This window comes from Alosa alosa, chromosome 4, assembly GCF_017589495.1.
Source record: "Alosa alosa isolate M-15738 ecotype Scorff River chromosome 4, AALO_Geno_1.1, whole genome shotgun sequence".
NCBI lineage: Eukaryota > Metazoa > Chordata > Actinopteri > Clupeiformes > Clupeidae > Alosa > Alosa alosa.
The window spans coordinates 29172125-29190516 of record NC_063192.1 but is presented as its reverse complement, the minus strand read 5'-3'; the positions used below and the strand labels follow the sequence as shown (position 1 = coordinate 29190516).

At 46.3% G+C, this 18392-nt stretch overlaps 1 protein-coding gene across 1 annotated transcript in view; it reads left to right on the top strand.

The window, feature by feature from the left end:
- The first annotated feature begins 3523 nt into the window (after positions 1-3523).
- Positions 3524-18392, top strand: part of plch2a (phospholipase C, eta 2a) — a 71506-nt gene continuing 56637 nt past the window's right edge. The window contains 3 exon segments of the mRNA XM_048240655.1: positions 3524-4223; positions 12629-12775; positions 17178-17427. Coding sequence (XP_048096612.1) covers positions 4007-4223; positions 12629-12775; positions 17178-17427 — 614 coding nt within the window. The 5' untranslated portion in view covers positions 3524-4006.

Genomic DNA, 18392 nt, shown 5'->3' with positions numbered 1-18392 from the left:
TCTCTCCCACCCTCGGATGGCGCAAATGTAAAAACGGTGCGCCATGTGCTTGGATTCCAGCTTGGTACCACCCGTGTTGTGTGTCTGTGGAGAGATCAGGTTAGAGGGGGCAGTAAATCTGAGAGATATTGGTATGACTACGACTGCTGCTGTCAATTCTTGCTGTGGAGAAGGAGATAGATGTCCTTACCAAATGTGGCCTTGGGGTTGGGGGGGGTATTTGGTGTATGGTAGAGCAGGAGACTTGCCCCGCACACCCCCCCCGCCCCACATATCCTCCCACTCAGTGAGGAGTGTAGTACAGCCCCCAACCCCCCATAACCTGGGCGGGTGCAGTGCCATCTCAGCAGCCCCTGTGAGACCTGGCTCTTCAGCAGTAACCTGAGATGGCCTCAGTCCCCTGAAGGATATTTATAATCAGGCTATAACACATGGTACACAGCACCGGTCCCACACACCAGCTGACTCCGGCGCCCATGCGGGCCGGACATGAGCCACACCGGGGCCAGATCTGCAGCGTAGCTGAGCTGCCTGTCAGTCTCACTCTGAGAGCACAGGGCCAGTAAGGAGGAGAGGGAGAGACGGAGGCAAACATGGGTTCGCCCAGAGCTGAAGCTTGATGTGGATCTTGTAGGCAGAAGCAGTAAGTGTGTGTGTGTGTGTCTGTCTGTCTCTGTGTGTGTGTGTGTGTGTTTGTGTGTGTGTGGGGGGGGGTTCTTCTGCTAGATGAGCATGGTTAGAGATGGACCATAAGTTTGTGTTTTACTGTTTGTTGCGCTGGTGTGTGTGTGTGTGCATGCAAATGTATGTTTTTGTGTTTGTTTTGGTGCATTACAGTGTTTGCGTGTGCAATTTTGGTGGTTTTGGGGGAATCCAGTTTCCCCACTCCTGTCTCTCTAATGTTTACAAGCCTTTGTGAGTAGTTTTGTTCTTTGATACTGTTAACAGACTGCCTCTGGCATAGTTCCTCCTTGTTAAATTGAAAAATGAAGTACTGCTGAAACACCCCAGTCTGCTTGTAATGTTGAATATTTCTGTTAGCACCATCCAGTAGTGGATGATGTAAGGCTCCTGCTCAATGATGACACAACTGTGCAACCTTTGACCTTTATAGAACATCAGTCATCCACAGCGTGTGTCTTACTCGCCTGTCCCTGTCTGTGTGTCATGTGGACAGTTCTTAGAAATGCTTCTAGGTACTTTATGCACATGATATTATGCAAACAAATCAAATTGTTTTTGAAGGGATACTTTATGATGTAATGTCACATAATATTATGCAAAACACTTCTTTTTTGGAAGTTCTCAAAACCAGTGTTATTTTATGTGATGTAGAGGTTGTCATTTTTTCTGGTTCATATGTTCTCATGGCAAGCACCTATAACCAGCTGTAGTTTTCATTAGCTGTCAGCTGTTTAGCTCCTACTGAAATGCTCTTTCACTATCCTGGACAATCAGAGGTGTTGTCCATGCCTAGACTTCCTGGATGTCCCATGTTTTCAAGTGGTAAATGCCACAGAGATGATTCTGTGTTTGATTTGCTCTGAACCGCTGTCTGTTGGTGCTAGCATAATGCGAAAAGAGAACATTGCGGTTGATGCTTTGTCTGGTGGAAATAACCCACATAATATGCTGGGTTGTCTGTGCGGCGGCAATGTCGGTATTATTATTATTGTTATTTTTTGTGTGGCCAAGAGAATCTTCATCATCAGAGCCTGATAGGGTGACATGGGCGGAGGTGACCCCTATTAGAGTGGTTATTATGCAACTGCCACTCTGTGCTTGACTGCAGGCAGGTGCGTATCCTGCCATGGCCCTGTGTGTGTGTGTGTGTGTGTGTGTGTGTGTGTGTGTGTGTGTGTGTGTGTGTGTGCTGGCTTTAGCTCTGTTTCAGGTATGTATGAGTGGCACTTTAGCTGTGAGCGCATCACTGTAGGCTCAGGGGTGAGGTGCTCTGTCTCTCTCTCTCTCTCTCTCTCTCTCTCTCTCTGTCTCTCTCTCGCTTCTCTCTCTCTCTCTCTCTCTCTCGCTCGCTCGCTCTCTCTATCCTTATCTCTCCCTCTCTCTTCTGTCTATGCCAGGAATGGGTTCCCTCTGCTTCTAAAACTAGAAAAGCTCAAGAGACACTGCTCTACAAGAGTGCAGCTTTTTAGAGATTTCACAGGAGGGAAAGAGAGAGAGAGAGAAATGGATGGTAAGATAGATGAAACAGAGAGAGGGGGAAAGAGGGATGAGATGGAAACAGACAGGTGAGAGAGAGAGAGAGAGAGAGAGAGAGAGGGTATACCTGCTCAATTCCTTTCTAGAACTTTCATCATGGGGAAACTTCCCATTGCACCTGAGCTATAATTATCTCCAAGCTGTGTGTGAAGCACGCATAGAGCCAGAGTGGAGAAGAGAGCAACCAGCAGAACAGACGAGAGAGGAGGGACAAGGAGAGAGAGAAGAGAGGAGAGAATAGAACAGAGGAGGGCAGAGAGAGAAGAGTGAAGAGGAGGGGATAGAGAGGAGTGAAGAGGAGGGGATAGAGAGGAGAGGACAGAGGAGAAGGGAGATGATGAAAAAGGAAAAGGGAATATATTGGAGCAGAGAGGAGAGGTGGATAGAAGATGAGAGGAAAGGAGAAGAGAGGAGAGGAAAATAGGGGAGAGAAGAGATGAGAGGATAGAGAGAAGAGAGAGAAGAATAAAGGCATATAGAGTGGCATCTTTCTCCAGCCTGGGCTTTCTGAGCCAGTTCAGGCGAGTGGATGTCATCACTTGGAGATTTGCACACAGAGAGAGCAGGAGGCACCCAGTGTGACACACAGGAAAGTAACTCTTAATTGGACTGAAAACAACACTTCCTTTCCCCTCTCTGCAGCCCTCGCTGGGTCTTCTCTCTCTCTTCTCTCTCTATTCTTTCTCTTCTCTCTTCTGTCTTCTCTTCCGGATTCTCCTGTTGTCTCCCTTTGTCTTTTTTCACTCTGTATCCAGCACCTCCATATGTCTGCCTGTCTTCCTTGCACTCTTATTTTGACAATCAGTCTCTAACTCTATCTGTCTCTCTCTCTCACACACACTGACACCACACATGATGTACCTATCTCTGTCATTTTATCCACCTCTATCCATCCCTCTCTCTTACTCTCTCTGTCTCTCAATTCAATTCAATTTAATTCAATTCAAGTGAGCTTTATTAGCATGACAAATATGTTTGCATATATTATTTTTGCATATAATATTTTTGCACTCTCTCTCTCACACACACACACACACACACACACACACACACACACACACACACACACACACACCACACATTATGTACCTATCTGTCATTTTATTCACCTCTATCCATGCCTCTCTCTCTCTCTCTCTGTGTCATCGGTTTCCTTCCTCTTCGCCCACCCCTTCCTCTGAGCCTGGCCTGTCCCTTCTTCCCTCTGGACATAAATCCTCTGGATTAGGCTACTCCATGCAGGGATTTGCCTCCCGCTGGCACATGTAGCACAGTTGGAGTTTGGAAGTGTGTGGGCCTTGTGTGTGTATGTGAGTGAGTAAGTGAGTGAGGGAGTTTGTGTATTCGAGACAAACTCTCTGCTCGGTGGACATCCTTTTACAGACGCTCCTGGACCCTGTGTGGTTTCCCACAGAAGCGTGTTTCTGACTTCCTGGACACTGTCCTAAGGAATGGACCCATCTGAGGCTGAGCTAGAGCAACAGACGCCTGGCGAGTGAAGCACAGACCCGGAGATTAGCGGTTAGCGACCACCTGTTGCGCTGTTTGGGCAAAGAAAGGAGTTTGGATTTGCTTAGAATGCTGCTGGATTAGGAGCCTCCAATCTCACTCTTCAGAGGAAAATAAAAACACTCTCTCTCCCTCTTGGGCTTCTTACGTACGCAAATACTAACGATGAAGCCAAGCGTCTGAGGTTCTCGACTGGTTCTAAGTTTTGGTTTGGTTTTGGCGAGAAAGCGAGGGTACTTTTCGGAGGAAACTTCAGAGCTGGAGGTTTGGCACCGTGATGCCCGGGCCAGTGTCAGCCATGGCGATGCCCATCGGCAGGGCACCCAGCAGGCAGAGCGAACGGTCAGCGACGCTGGAGCGAGTGCCCACGCCGTTTCGGGACCAGAGGTCCTCTAAGACGCTGCACAAGCTGGCGCTGGCGCGGCTGGTCGAGGAGTTCCTCTGGATCGGGGGCAACCTCGTCTCAGGGTCCAAGTGGAAGCTGGGGCTGATGGGTAAGCGGAGGTGTTCTTAGGGGTGTGAAAATACATCAATTTCAAGACAGTTTGACTGGGCCAAGTGGAATAGATGTTGTGGTATTTTTAAATGGACTTGGTAAAAACAATGCGGGAATTTTGGTCAAGGTGAAATTGTTTTCTCTTGTTTTCAAATACTTTCATACTTTTTCGGTACACAAGCTTTACAAAATCCCCAGTATACAGTATATCCCACAGCCATGTGTGGAGAGGAGTGTTACTTCAGGCACTGTGTGTGTTTGCAGTATCTTGTGGTTGTACAAACGCTGAACCAAAAAAATTCAGTCTGTGAGCATGGCTCCTCAGCTACTTTCAATATCATCCTTGAAGAACTGAAATGGTTTCATGTTTGAAGCTCGTGGTGGGTGTCTGTGTGCACAAACTCTACGCTTCAGTCACTTTTTCAGTGGATTTGTTTGGAATAGTTCTGAACTGTACCCACATGATTCAGTTGGTCAGTTGTTGAATCGGTGATTTGTTGAGGTTTTCATAAAGAATTATTACTCAAAAGGTGTGCAGCACCATCCTTGAGGAGAGACGTGGAGTTGGTTGTGCTTGTTCTCTGTAAACACACACCCCGCTGTGTAGCTAGTCACTCAGGAGGTACATGAGGTGAGCATTGAGTGTTGAGACTCTTGTCTCTCAGATCTGAAAATAGTTGCTCTTGTCAGTTCTTTCCCGTTCTCAAATGAGATGAGACGAGATGAGATGAGATCAGGTAAAGTTTTCCACTTGTGTCAGGGTCTGATGTTAGCCTCCCACTTTTAGATTGACTGACAGCTCCAACCATGCTGATCTGTGTGTGTGTGTGTGTGTGTGTGTGTTGTGACCTGGTTGCTAATTCTTCTCTAAACATCTGTTTCCTCTCCTCCCATCCATCCATCCATCCATGGCAGATGGAGGAGCTTCAGCTCACCCTGTCATTTCCTCCACCTGGCTCTGCACACCTGTGTGCTAGCCTGAATCAGGGAAGATACGTGGGACGCCAGTGGGCTCAACCTCACAGCGGTCATCATAACTAGCCTGGCCCTGACCCTGTGTCGATTTGCCAGCTCTTAGCCCTTTTCGGCCTGATGTGTTTCGTAGTCATTTGTTATTAGAGACATGAGTTAGGGAAAAAGCTCATGGGCTTATTTATCATAGCCTACACACACACACACTTAGGATCATATTATCTGACATACAATAGTGGCATAGTATTTAACATACAGTATGAGTCGGATGGCGTGGCGGAGGAGGATCCAGTGTTTGCTCTTGTGTTTTCTACGGTGGTGGTCTGTCCTGGAGCAGGGCAGCATGGGATTTGTAGTTTTATAGTCAGTAGTTAAAAATGGCAGTGGGCCATGGGCTCACACAATTGCACTCCAACTCAAGTGTCTGACATACAGTATAAATCAGATAGCAAGTCTTAGCCCATGGAGCTCAGTCAGGAGACTTTGCACTTTATAGCTGTATGTTATAAACCCCTCTTGGCCCAGGAAGTGAGTTTAAGCACCAGGCTTGGCCCCCAGTGTAAACAGGGCTAGTTAGTTATTGGCGGTCAGCAGCGGTCTTGCAGTATTATTTGGCTCTCATAACACAGGTGATACTCCAGAGTGACCTATAACTTGGCTAGTGTGGCTCAGCTGATGCGGGACACAGAGGAGTGTGTGTGTGCTCTAGAGTTGTGTGTGTTAGGTGGTGCATAGACACAGGAGGAGTGTGTGTGCTCTTGTGTGTGTGTTTTGTCGGAGGTGGGACACAGGAGGAGTGTGTGTGCTCTTGCGTTGTGTGTGTGTTAGGAGGTGCATGGACACAGTAGGAGTGTGTGTGCTCTTGTGTGTGTGTTGTCAGGGGTGGGACACAGTTGGAGTGTGTGTGCTCTTGTGTGTGTGTGTGTTGTAGGAGGTGCATGTAGGCTAGAGACCTCATTAGAGGTGTGGCTGCTTGTGTGTGGTGTGCTGTCTGGTGGATGTAGGTTAGAGATGCTATTTGTGGCTAGCAGCTTTAGCGTGTTAGTGATGTGTAAGAGGAAGCAGGCACAGATGGCTTGTGTGTGTGTGTGTGCGTGTGCGTGTGCGTGTGTATTTGTGTGTGGTGTGGTGTATCGCGGTGCATGTTTGATCTTAATGCCGAGAGGCTGTGAGCAGGCTGCTAGAGTGATGTCAGAGGATGTGGGGGGTGTTTGTGTGGGGTGGGGTCAATCTGAGGTGAGTAATGATGAGAGTCAGGTCTTCCTGGTAAGTCTGGTGACCCAGGGGAGAGAAGGGGGTGGCACGGGTGTGTGTAAGGGGGTATATGTTTTTTTTTTTTTTTTTTTTTTTTGGGGGTCACTTAAGAGGCCTTCAAAGATGGTGTAGGGTTGCTACTGACACTTGCTACTGCATGCTACTGACACTTGTGTCAGCCTGGGGATGTAATCTGTGTGTTTGTGTGTGTGTGTGTGTGTGTGTGTGTGTGTGCATGTGTGCATATACACAGATGTTTGTGTGTTTGTGATCAGGAGAAACATTTGAGACACTCAGAAGGATTTTTTTCATGTGTGTATTTGCATGTGTGTTATCAAGGGTATCATGTATGGCTGTCTTATTGTGCTTTGGCATGTGTGTTATCAAGGGTATCATGTATGGCTGTCTTATTGTGCTTTGGCATGTGTGAGAAGGAGATTTAATTCAAACAGTAATTCAGTTTGAAGTTAATTTGAGATTAAGAAAGGCTTTTAGACAAACTCAGTAGGACATGAGTGTGTGTGTGTGTTCGTTTGTGCTTATGTGTGTGTTTCCCTGGAGCTCAGTAAGGCCTGTATTTGCATATGCATGACTGTGACTGAATATCTGTGCAGTGTGTGAGAGAGAGCATGGGTGTGTGCAGGTATGCATGCTTGTTTGTATGTGTGTGTGTGTGTGTGTGTGTTTGTGCGTGATGAACATATGGTCTGCAGGCAATCCCCTGACTTTAAGCTGTGTGGATGTGCAGACATCTTGACCCTCTGGCCCAGATCCCTAAGGGAATGGCCAACTGCTGGTACTGACAATCAGGTCGGCCACACACACACACACATACTTGTGCATACTTGTACACACCAACAAATACACACACACCAATGTAAATGAAATCATGCATACTGCACGTACTCCGCATGAGAGCAGGGCAGGATGGGATTGTCTAGAGAGTCACCTGGCATCCTGCCTGCTTCACGTGAACACGCCATCCTCTCCTCCTGCTGACCCTTAGTGACCAGATGCACTAAATGCAGGTTATCTGACCAGGCCTGCTCATGTGTGTGTGTGTGTGTGTGTGTCTGTGTGTGTGAGAGAGAGTATGTGTGTGTGTAAGGGACAACCTGTCCATTCTCAGGGGACCCCCCTGCTAACCCACGACAGTTGACCTGGATTCTTTCTGTCTGCCTTGACCAAGTGACTAGTCAAGTGTGGTGGGTGGGTGGATCATGGCTTACTGGGTTTTTTTGAAGCTAGGTACAGAGAGCATAGTAAGCTCTCCCTAAGCACTGACAGGCTGTAGCTCCCCCACTGTGCTGCACATGGCTTTGGAGATAGAGGCTTCTTCAGAAAATGTTGATGCAAATGTTTAGTGACTTGCAAACAAATAGCAGTTAGGGATGCCTTTTCAACAATAGCCACCAAGGTCAGTCAAACATGGAGTATAGTGATTGGCTGTCAGTCAAACATGGAATATATTGATTGGCTGGTCTCTTGTGATTAGTGTTGGTCTTGCTTTTGTCATCACACTTTAAAGGTGTGTCACAAGTTGTCTCTTGCCATATCAGTAGGCATGTCACCCAGTGGGCCACATGCACTAGTGTGCAGAGAACACTATAGAGTTGAAGACTCCACAGCATCACACCACAGTGACTTATAGCTGCACTTTTAGTATACAGAAAGTTGTCTCCTTTGAAAAAATAATCTTTTCCTGAGACAAAGATTGCATAAAAAAGTGACTTAACCAGGCTCACATTAAGCGTACTGTATATGCATATACATCCATACACACATTTACATGTAATTGCTATACCTGTAGACACACACAATATGCATAGGCCAACCTAAAAGCAGGTATACAAGTACTTGGTTTGTCATTTCTATGTCTCTGTCAAGAACTGAAGTGTGCAGTGTGATTCACGCTGCACACTCCCTTCATAACTCCCTTGACTCACCGCTCTCAACTTTGACCTGGTTTCCATGGGAACCATCCAGATCCAATAAAAGGAGGAGTGAGGAGAAGTCAAAGAGTGTGTGAGCCTGCTCTCCGTGGATAAAAAAGGACTTTCTAGAGTCTCCCGTTTGATCCGTGGCACAGAGTAGATGGAGGTCACCTGCCCCTGTCCTGAATGGGGCCCATCACCATGTAGATAACATTCACTCCTTTCCACCCTGAAGTGTGTGTGTGTGTGTCTGTCTGTCTGTCTGTCTGTCTGTCTGTCTGTGCGTCTGTGCCTTTTGGGGACTTGGTGTGTGTGTGTGTGTGTGTGTGTGTGTGTGTGTGTGTGTGTGCGCCCCCTATTCAGAAACTTTGTCTGTCAGGGGTATTTTTACCGTTTCATCAACGCTGGATTGGTTGTTTGGGGAGCATTTGGATTGTGTGTGTGTGTGTGTGTGCGTGTGTGTGTGTGTGTGTGTGTGTGTGTCTGTGTGTGTATGTGTCTTGTGTGTGGGAGCGAGAGAAAGGATTCTATAAAAAGGTTTGACTGTGAATTTCCCACTGCCTTCACTGAAAATGGTTAACAGTGTGCTAAAATAAGACTCAGACTCAACCCCAGGGGGTAGTGAAACAGAAGCGCACACACACACACACACACACACACACACACACAAACTCTCACACATTCTAATGTGCTGTTACAGTGGGAGGTGCCGATTCTCTGTTGCATTCTGGCTCCTCTGGCAGGACAGTGGGAGTGGTGCTGATGCTGAGAGTCTGGTTGCTGCCGGTGGCAACGGGAGTCATGTGATGAGAAGGGACGCGATGGGATGGGGAGGAAGGCTTTGTTTCTGTGTGTTCACTTTCCCTCCCTATGCCTTTGAAGCATCATATTTACTCTCTGGAAGGGAGAGATAGAGATAGATAGAAGAGAGAGAAAAAGAGAGAGAGAGAGGGATGGAGAGAGATGGAGAGAGAGAGAGAGGGATGTGGAGGGATAGGAGAGACCGATTGGGACGCATGCACATAGAGCGATGGAAAGGATGAGCTGATGCAATGATTGAGTGAATGATGAAACAGTTTAGAAAAAGATATATTAGCAAGAAAGATAGCTGGAAAAGAGGCACTCCCTCATGGCAAGGCAGAATGAGAGAGAGGAGGAGAAGAGAGATGGATGAAGAGAGATGGCAAGAGGAAGAGGGAGAGATCCACAGATGGAGAGATGATCGCTATCCTTTCCAACTGATCTCATGCAGAACTCATACATCCAGTCTCCAGTCTTTTATTTCTGCTCAAACACACACACACACACACACACACACACACCTTTATTAACACTCTTCTGACAGATTATTACATAACACACATGGCACGATAGAATTCAGCTTGGTTGCCGTGGTGCTCCGCCCATTGTGTAACAGCTCCATTAGTGCCTCAGTGTGGTTGTCGCGGGCAACCAGCAGGTTAATGCTCCCTCACACCTCTCTGGTGCCCTTTGTGTGTGTGTGTGTGTGTGTTGTGTGGCGCGTCTTTCTCTGGCTCTGCTGACGGATGAGCTCTCTGCTGCTGGCTGGTGTGTTTCCTTATAGAGCATCGGAGTGTACGGACTCCACCTGTGGGGACGGGGTTTCTACACTAGGGGAAGAGAGACATTTGGGGAAAAAAGAATAGATTAAAGGTGCTCTAAGCGATGTTGGGTAACGCCACTTCTGTTTTAGCTTAGAAACCGCTTAACATTGTGTAACACCTTCTAGTTCAAGGTACAGAGCTGCCATCAGCCTCTCTCTTCGTACTTACATTCCGCCATCATGATCTGCAATCCCAGCATGCAGTGCAACCCTATACATCATCTGTCCCGGCATCCACTGTAGCCCTGAGCCACCAGATAGCTCAACATCCCTCCATTCATGCCTTTAGTTTGAAGCAGAGACAAATACGTTTTAGTGCTTTTTGAGGACATATGTGACAGATGTAATTAGGTCTTTCAGAGGTAATGAAGTAGTTGACTGACTTATATCCATTAAGTAGAGCACATCATGAAGCACATCATGGACCCTGGATCATGGCAGAGCTCAGGAGGACGTGTGCTGCTGACTGGCCTGTGTGCTCTAGCTCCCCCTGTCTGTCATGTGTAGAATCTGCACTCATGGCACGCGGTCTGCTCTGTTCCCCAGTCAGCCATGGCCATCTGGGTTAAGGCTTTATGTGTGATCCACTGTACACAAGATCAACCTACAAGACCTACCTGTCTCTGTCTCTGTCTGTCTGTTTGTCTGTCTCTCATATGCAGACATGTGCACTTCTCCTTTTTCACTCCCACGCACTCCCCCTCTCTCTCTCTCACACACACACACACCACCCCCTCTTTCCTGTATATATTCTCTCTCTCTCTCTCTCTCTCTCTCTTCATTTTAAACATGTGCACACACATTCCCTTGAAATCAGTGGGTGTGATTTTAGTGTAAAATTCATGACTGATTGTCTGAGAGTGGCATCTCTTATCTACAGCACGCTGTGTGTGTGTGCGTGGTGTGTGTGTGTGTGTGTGTGTGTGTGTGTGTGTGTGTGTGTGTGTGTGTGTGTGTGTGTGTGTGTGTGTGTGTGTGTTGTGCGTGTGTCTGTGCGTGTGTCTGTGCGTGTGTCGTGTGTGTGGGGGGATGGGTGTTTTGGGTGTGTTTAAGACTTCCCACCTTTGCTCCTTGCTTGAAGGCTATACTGAGCAGACAGAAAAACACACACATACACAGTCGTGTCGTGTGGCTATGGGGAGTCTTCGTGAGGGTTCTGTGGTTCTGAGCGCGTGTATGTGTCTCGTGTCTTGTATGGTTTTTGTCTCTGATGTGGCGTTAGGTGGTCAAGTGCACAGTGCTGTTTTGGTGCTTGTTTGGTTGCTCGGTGAAAAAGCAAGAGGTTAATTTTTCTTGCAGTTTTTCATTTGAACAAACTCGCTGTCTCGCTTCGCTAATCATGAGGATCATACTTTATTGTCTATGTTTACAGCTCTGTCTCTCTCTCTCTCTCTCTCTCTCTCTCTCTCTCTCTCTCACTCTCCATCTCTCTCTCTCTCTCGCACTTAGAGTTGTATGACACCCATGCTTTATTATTGGTTAAATGCAATACAATGCATTTTTCAGTCAGTTTGCCTGCATTGAGTCAGTTTGCCTGCATTGAGTCAGTTTGCTGCATTGAGTCAGTTTTCTCTGAATTTGTTTTTAACTGGGACATTTTCCTTTTCTCTCTCTCTCTCTCTCTCTCTCTCTCTCTCTCTCTCTCTCTCTCTCTTTGTGTTCTAGTGGAGAAATTAATGTGTTCTAAAGTCTCTCTCTCTCTCTCTCTGTGTTCTAGTGGAGAAATTAATGTGTTCTAAAGTCTCTCTCTCTCTCTCTCTCTCTCTCTCTCTCTCTCTCTCTCTCTGTGTGGATGAATGTGTTCCTAAAGTGGAGAAATGAATGTGTTCTAAAGTCTCTCTCTCTCTCTCTCTCTCTCTCTCTCTCTCTCTCTCTCTCTTTTGTGTTTCTGGTGGAGAAATAATGTGTTTCAAGGATATATATATATATATAACTTGTGTTCTAGTGGAGAAATTAATGTGTTCAAAGTCTATATATATATATATGTGTTTCTGGTGGAAATTGTGTGTTCTAAAGTTATATATATATATATATATATATATCTGTTCTGGTGAAATGAATGTGTTCTAATATATATATCTGTTTTTCTGGTGGAGAAATGAATGTCTCTGTCTCTATATATCTATCTATATATATCTCTCTATATATATATATAACATATATATAACTTTGTTTCTGGTGGAAATTAATGTGTTCTAAAAGGATCTCTATATATATATCTGTGTTCTGGTGGAGAGTGTGTGTTCTAAAGTATATATATATATATCTGTGTTCTGGTGGAAATGTGTGTGTTATAGCATGTCTATATATATATATCTCTCTCTCTCTCTCTCTCTCTCTCTCTCTCTCTGTGTTCTAGTGGAGAAATTAATGTGTTATAACGTCTCTCTCTCTCTCTCTCTCTCTCTCTCTCTGTGTTCTAGTGGAGAAATGAATGTGTTCTAACGTCTCTCTCTCTCTGTGTTCTAGTGGAGAAATGAATGTGTTCTAAAGTCTCTCTGTCTCTCTCTCTGTTCTAGTGGAGAAATGAATGTGTTCTAACGTCTCTCTCTCTGTGTTCTAGTGGAGAAATGAATGTGTTCTAACGTGTCTCTCTCTCTCTCTCTCTCTCTCTTCTAGTGGAGAAATGCATGAGCTCCATGCAGGCGGGTTGCCAGATGGTGAAACTGCGAGGTGGTTCCAAGGGCCTGGTGCGCTTCTTCTATCTGGACGAACACAAGTCCTGCATCCGCTGGAGACCCTCACGCAAGAACGAGAAGGCCAAGAGTGAGTCCATTTACACACACACACACACACACACACACACACACACACACAAACATAGAGAGAGAATACACTGTCCAAATGTACAACTTAACACCTTTCCAAAAATAAACTCACACACATGCAGTGCAGGTGTACACATCTCTCTCTCTCTTTCCCTTGCACACACACACACACATTCAGACACACACACACACACCTCATCCTGGCTCATCATCATCATAATCAGGTAGGCCCACTACCTGCGTCTGTCCTGATCCCTGGAGTCCAGTCTGATTGTGGCTCTGATTGAGTCCTGTGGGGCTCTGGGCCAAAAGCAAGCAGCAGGACGCTACAGAGAGGACTTCACTGACCTTTACAGCAGAGGGGACTTGAAGTTTCCTCCTTAATGGTTAGGGCTGGACTATCAGCCCAACTCCGAATGCATCCTCTAGAAGTTTCTTTGTGGTGCTTTCTTTCCTCTGTTTTTCTTTACTACATTCTTCTCTCTTGTTTTCTCTCTCCTTCGTTCTCTTTCTCTTTGCCTTTCTCTTTTCTCTCTCTCCCTTCTTCATGCGTGCTCATGAATGTATTCTCATCTCATTCTCTTTCTCCCACTGCTCAAACAGCTCATTCACTGGCGTTGACCTTTTCCCAAGAAAAGGTCTCTGCTAGAGAGCGCTAGACAGGAGTTGCATGTAATTATCCTCTAAATGATCTTTACTTAACAAGCAGAGCTTCATCAACATCTTGCCCCCCTCCTCCTCCTCATCATCTTCCTCCTCCTCCTCCTTATCTTCCTCCTCCTCCTCCTCCTCCTTATCTTCCTCCTCCTCCTCCTTATCTTCCTCCTCCTCCTCTTCCTCCTCCATCTATCTCCCTGTTATGATTGTGGGAAAAGCTTATCATCCTTTGCTCTGGAGCAAAAGGGAATTCAGGGTGGATCTGACTCTGATCTGGCTCTGATCTGGCTCTGATGTGGCTCTGATGTGGCTCTGATCTGGCTCTGATCTGGGTTTGATCAGACCCTGACTTGGTCCTGACCCAGTGGCTTTGTTGGGCATCATGCAGCGACGTCACCTTCTGTGTGTGAATCCCATTTGCTCTCCTCTGTGCCTTAGCCTCATTCTGAAACCTCCCCTCCACCTCTTCCTCCTTCTCTTTCTCCTCCTCCTCCCCCTCCACCTCTTCCTCCTCTTCTTCCTCTTCCTCCTCCTCCTCCTCCACCTCTTCCTCCTTCTCTTTCTCTTCCTCCTCCATCTCTTCCTCCTCTTCTTCCTTCTCTTCCTCCTCCTCCTCCACCTCTTCCTCCTTTTCTTCCTCCTTCACCTCTCTCCTCCTCATTGGCCTCTGCTGGACAGATCTTCATTGGGATTGTGGAAATGGCCAGATCTGCTCCACATTCAACTGCTGCCGTTTATGGAGCTCCCGAAGCTTCTGCTCCTCTTTTCTTCCTCTTCCCTCCTTCTTCTTCTCCTCCTCCTCCTCCTCATCTTCATCATCTCCTCCTCCTCCTCTTCCTCGTCTTTGCTCCCCTGGGACTTAAGCGCCTTCCTATGCTCCTTTAATTATTCAGCAGTCGCTAACTGCAGCTTCCTCCTGCACCTCAGCACGCCCTGGGAGAAAGGGAGAGAGAGAACGAGAGAGAGAATAAGGGAAGATTGGGGGATGGATAGAGGACTAGAGGGAGGGATAGAGAGAGGGTGATAGAGGGAGAGGTAGAGGGAGGGATGGAGGAGGCAAGAGAGAGAAAGGCCATAAAAAGAAAAGAGAAAGTAACAGTTTGGGAAGTTTGGGAAATTGAGATAGGATGACTGGTTGCACCTGATGCTGGAGGGAGTAGACTCTTTCTGTGTGTGTGTGTGTGTGTGTGTGTCTTTCATTCTATCGGTATGTGTGTGTGTGTGTGTGTGTGTGTGTTGTGTGTGTTTTGTTTGTGTGTTTGTGTGTGTGTTTCTATTAATATGTGTGGCTGTGTGTGTGTGTCTTTCATTCTATCGGTATGTGTGTGTGTGTGTGTGTTTGTGTTTGTGTGTTTGTGTGTGTGTTTCTATTAATATGTGTGGCTGTGTGTGTGTGTCTTTCTATCAGTATGTGTGGCTGTGTGTGTGTGTGTGTGTGTGTGTGTGTGTGTGTGTCTTTCTATCAGTTTGTGTGGCTGTGTGTTTGTGTATGTGTGTGTGTGCGTCTGTGTACTATTATGTGTGTCTCTATGTAAATACCTCATTCTAATTCATTAGTACCTCGGAGTTGCTGCATTATTCATTGGTCAGCGGGCCTGTGCCTCCATTCTGTCGTCCACGATAGGAGATGGGGGGGGGGCCCCTGTAGCCTGTGAGGATGCGCTGGAGGCTCTGAGCTGGTCTGGTCATGTGGATGTGTGGAGGATCTGGCTCATATAGCCCCATGCATATTAATCAGCTGCTCAGAGGCCTGGATGAGTGCAGCAAGGGCTGGGACAGGCAGGGCTTATCAGTCACTGCATATTCATGACACTCCTGGAAGCTCCATTAGCAGTCCCTGTGTGTGTGTGTGTGTGTGTGTGTGTGTGTGTGTGTGTGGGTATGGTGAGGTGAGGTGATCTGTAAAGGTTTAGTGTAAGGCCGTCTGCTGTCAGACATTATTCAGGTCAGTAGGCCTTCAGTGCTTAGGATCAGAGCCAAGACCACCCATACACTCACTCAGTCACTCATCGCTGCTTAACTGACCCACACACACACTCACAAATACAGGGCAACATTGTTGCACACTTGTCCCAGACATCTTTATGTATATGTAAGTTCTATACTTTGAAACTGCAGCACCGAAAAGTCTGTGTGTGTGACAGTTTAGTATGTCACTGTCACACTTACACACCTCTCCCAAGACAGATTGCAACACCTCAGGTGTGTCCACTCAAAAATGATAACAGGTGTCAGGACATCTACTCTGTGTGTGTGTGCATATGTGTGTGGGTGTGTATGTGTCCATCTGTGTGTCTGTGCAGGTATGTTTGTTGTGTATGCATGTTGTGTATGCATATTGTGTGTGTGTGTGTGTGTGTGTGTATATATATATATATATATATATATATATATATATATATATATATATATATGTGTGTATATATGTATATATATATATGTGAGTTTGTTTTGGTGTGTGTGTGTGTACTTTATAAAATTAAGAAACAGCTTTCCCTGTTCCGATGTCCATTACAAAGAGTGTGAATTGGAGTGCCGAGAGCACATGCTGGACCAAGTACAAACAGCTTTTACAGAGATATAGATAAATAGAGAGATTGATAAATAGAGAGAGAGAAAGAGAGAGAGGGAAGTGGAAGAAAGTAAGAGTGAGGGATAGAGAAACATGGAGAGAGAGATGGAGAGTGAGGGAGTGGGAACAAAAGAGAGAAAGATAGTGAGTGAATGACAGGAAATGACAGAGACGGAATGAAAGATAAGAGGCGAGGGAGCAGCGGCAATCAGACTAGTGAGTCAATGCGAATGAAGTGAGAGCCATGAATCCCAAGCATTAGGAGTTTACCGTGTGTACCCATGATCCTCTTGGGGTGGCGTGGTCCTTAGGGAGACTGAGCTAAATGTTAATTAGGCGGGAGTCAGTATTTAAGCCTTAATGGCACCCCCCCACCCACCTCTCATCCCCTCCCCTCCCCACACTCTCATAGTTAAGCCTAAATGACAATCTGCCTCCCTCCCTCTCTGTCTGTCTCTCTCTCTTCCCCTCTCTCTCCCACTCCCTCCCTCCACCCCTCCCTCCCTTCCTCTCTTGCTCTCTCTCTCTCTCTCTCCTTTATTTGACTAATCTCAGTGATGTGCCTGGGCTCTCCATAACCCATGATGGCACATACTGTAGAGTAATGGAATTGCCCAGAGGGTTGACTTTTTCACTCTGCTCATATAACTCATTATAATCACTCACAGGAAAGCCCTGTGTCCTGATGCTAGTGTGCTTACTGTACCGCCTGTAAGTTATTAGTCACTTACTGTACTTAGACTTTAGATGTCACTGCGTTGCGTTTTAAAGTAGAATTATCTTTCTTCTTATTACCTGAAGTGACTTCCTCCCCGGGAACCATTCTGGTGGCGCTCTGATTTTTAAACGATGTAGAAAGTCGTCCGTAAGGACCTCCACAAATGTAATCCTCTGTCTGCCTCTCCATCTTTCTCTATATATCTCTTTGTCTCTGTTTCAAATTCAAATTTAAATGTGCTTTATTGGCGTGACATATAAACCATGCATAATATTGCCAAAACAGTTGAAGAAAGACCCCCACCACCACCAACTCTCTCTCTCAAACACACAAGTAAAAGAAAGTAAAATAGGACTAATTTATTTGTGTATAAAAATATATAGTGTGACGCTGAATGAATGAATGCACTAACACACTCTGTGTCTCTCTCTCTCTGCTGCGTCTGGTCCTCAGTCTCCATCGACTCAATCCGTGAGGTGTGTGAGGGCAACCAATCGGAGATTTTCCAGCGCTACTCGGACGGCAGCTTTGACCCCAACTGCTGCTTCAGCATCTACTATGGGGAGCACATGGAGTCTCTGGACCTGGTGTCCGGCACGGGGGAGGAGGCGCGGACCTGGATCACCGGGCTCAAGTACCTGATGGCCGGCATCAGCGATGAGGACAGCCTGGCCAAGAGACAGAGGACGGGACCAGGCACACAGTATCACACCACACACACACACACACACACACACACACACACTGGATCCCCCAGAGCTGAGTGATAGGCTCAGAGATCCGTCTAAATGCATCTGACGTTATAGTTTAAATTCAGATTAATGCACTCTCAAGACATAGCGGAGTCAGATTGTTCACACATGATGTTGAGAAGCTCTGGAGTGTTTGCTGTTGATCAGGTTAATTCAGCTCAGTCTTCTTTAAATTCAACTTAAAGTCCCCAGTGCATCAGATTTTAATCTAAGCCCATTCTGCTGAGTTCCGTCAGACCATATACACTGGCTAGAATGTGTTTTGTTAACACATAAGGTGATTTGTTAATCACGTTGGCTGTGTTTGTCATAACATGTTATACACAACATAACCAGGGTCCTTTAATAGAATACTCTGTCTAGCTGTCTATTTTCAGTATACTTTGACTGCGGAATGATGTTCCAAAAACTATTTCTGTCTTTACTTTTGCATAAAATCTACACGGCTTGGTTAGCTAAGCTAAGCTATGCTATGCAATGTTATCGGTGGCTTGGCGGTTTAGCACAATGTAGAATGCACAAAACATTAATATTGTTACATTATTAGAGAAATGTAGTGACCTGGCATGGATTGTGCCCACGGCTGGTATGTGAAGGGACAGAATCTATGATGTAGCCTGGCATCACTGTGCCACCAGTGTGTGTGTGTGGGGTGTCCCCACAGGCTGTATATGCGCTGATGAGAGGGATGTGGGCACTGGAGTGTGATTCACTGTGGATTGGAGGCATTCTAAATGTTTGAATGTAAACATAAGCTGCCCACACACACACACACACACACACACACACACACACACACACACACACACACACATAAGTTGCCCACATGTGTCCTCAAGCTAGTGTGTGTCCGGCAGTATAAACACACACACACACACACACACACACAAACACATGCACGGTTAATGTGAGGCGA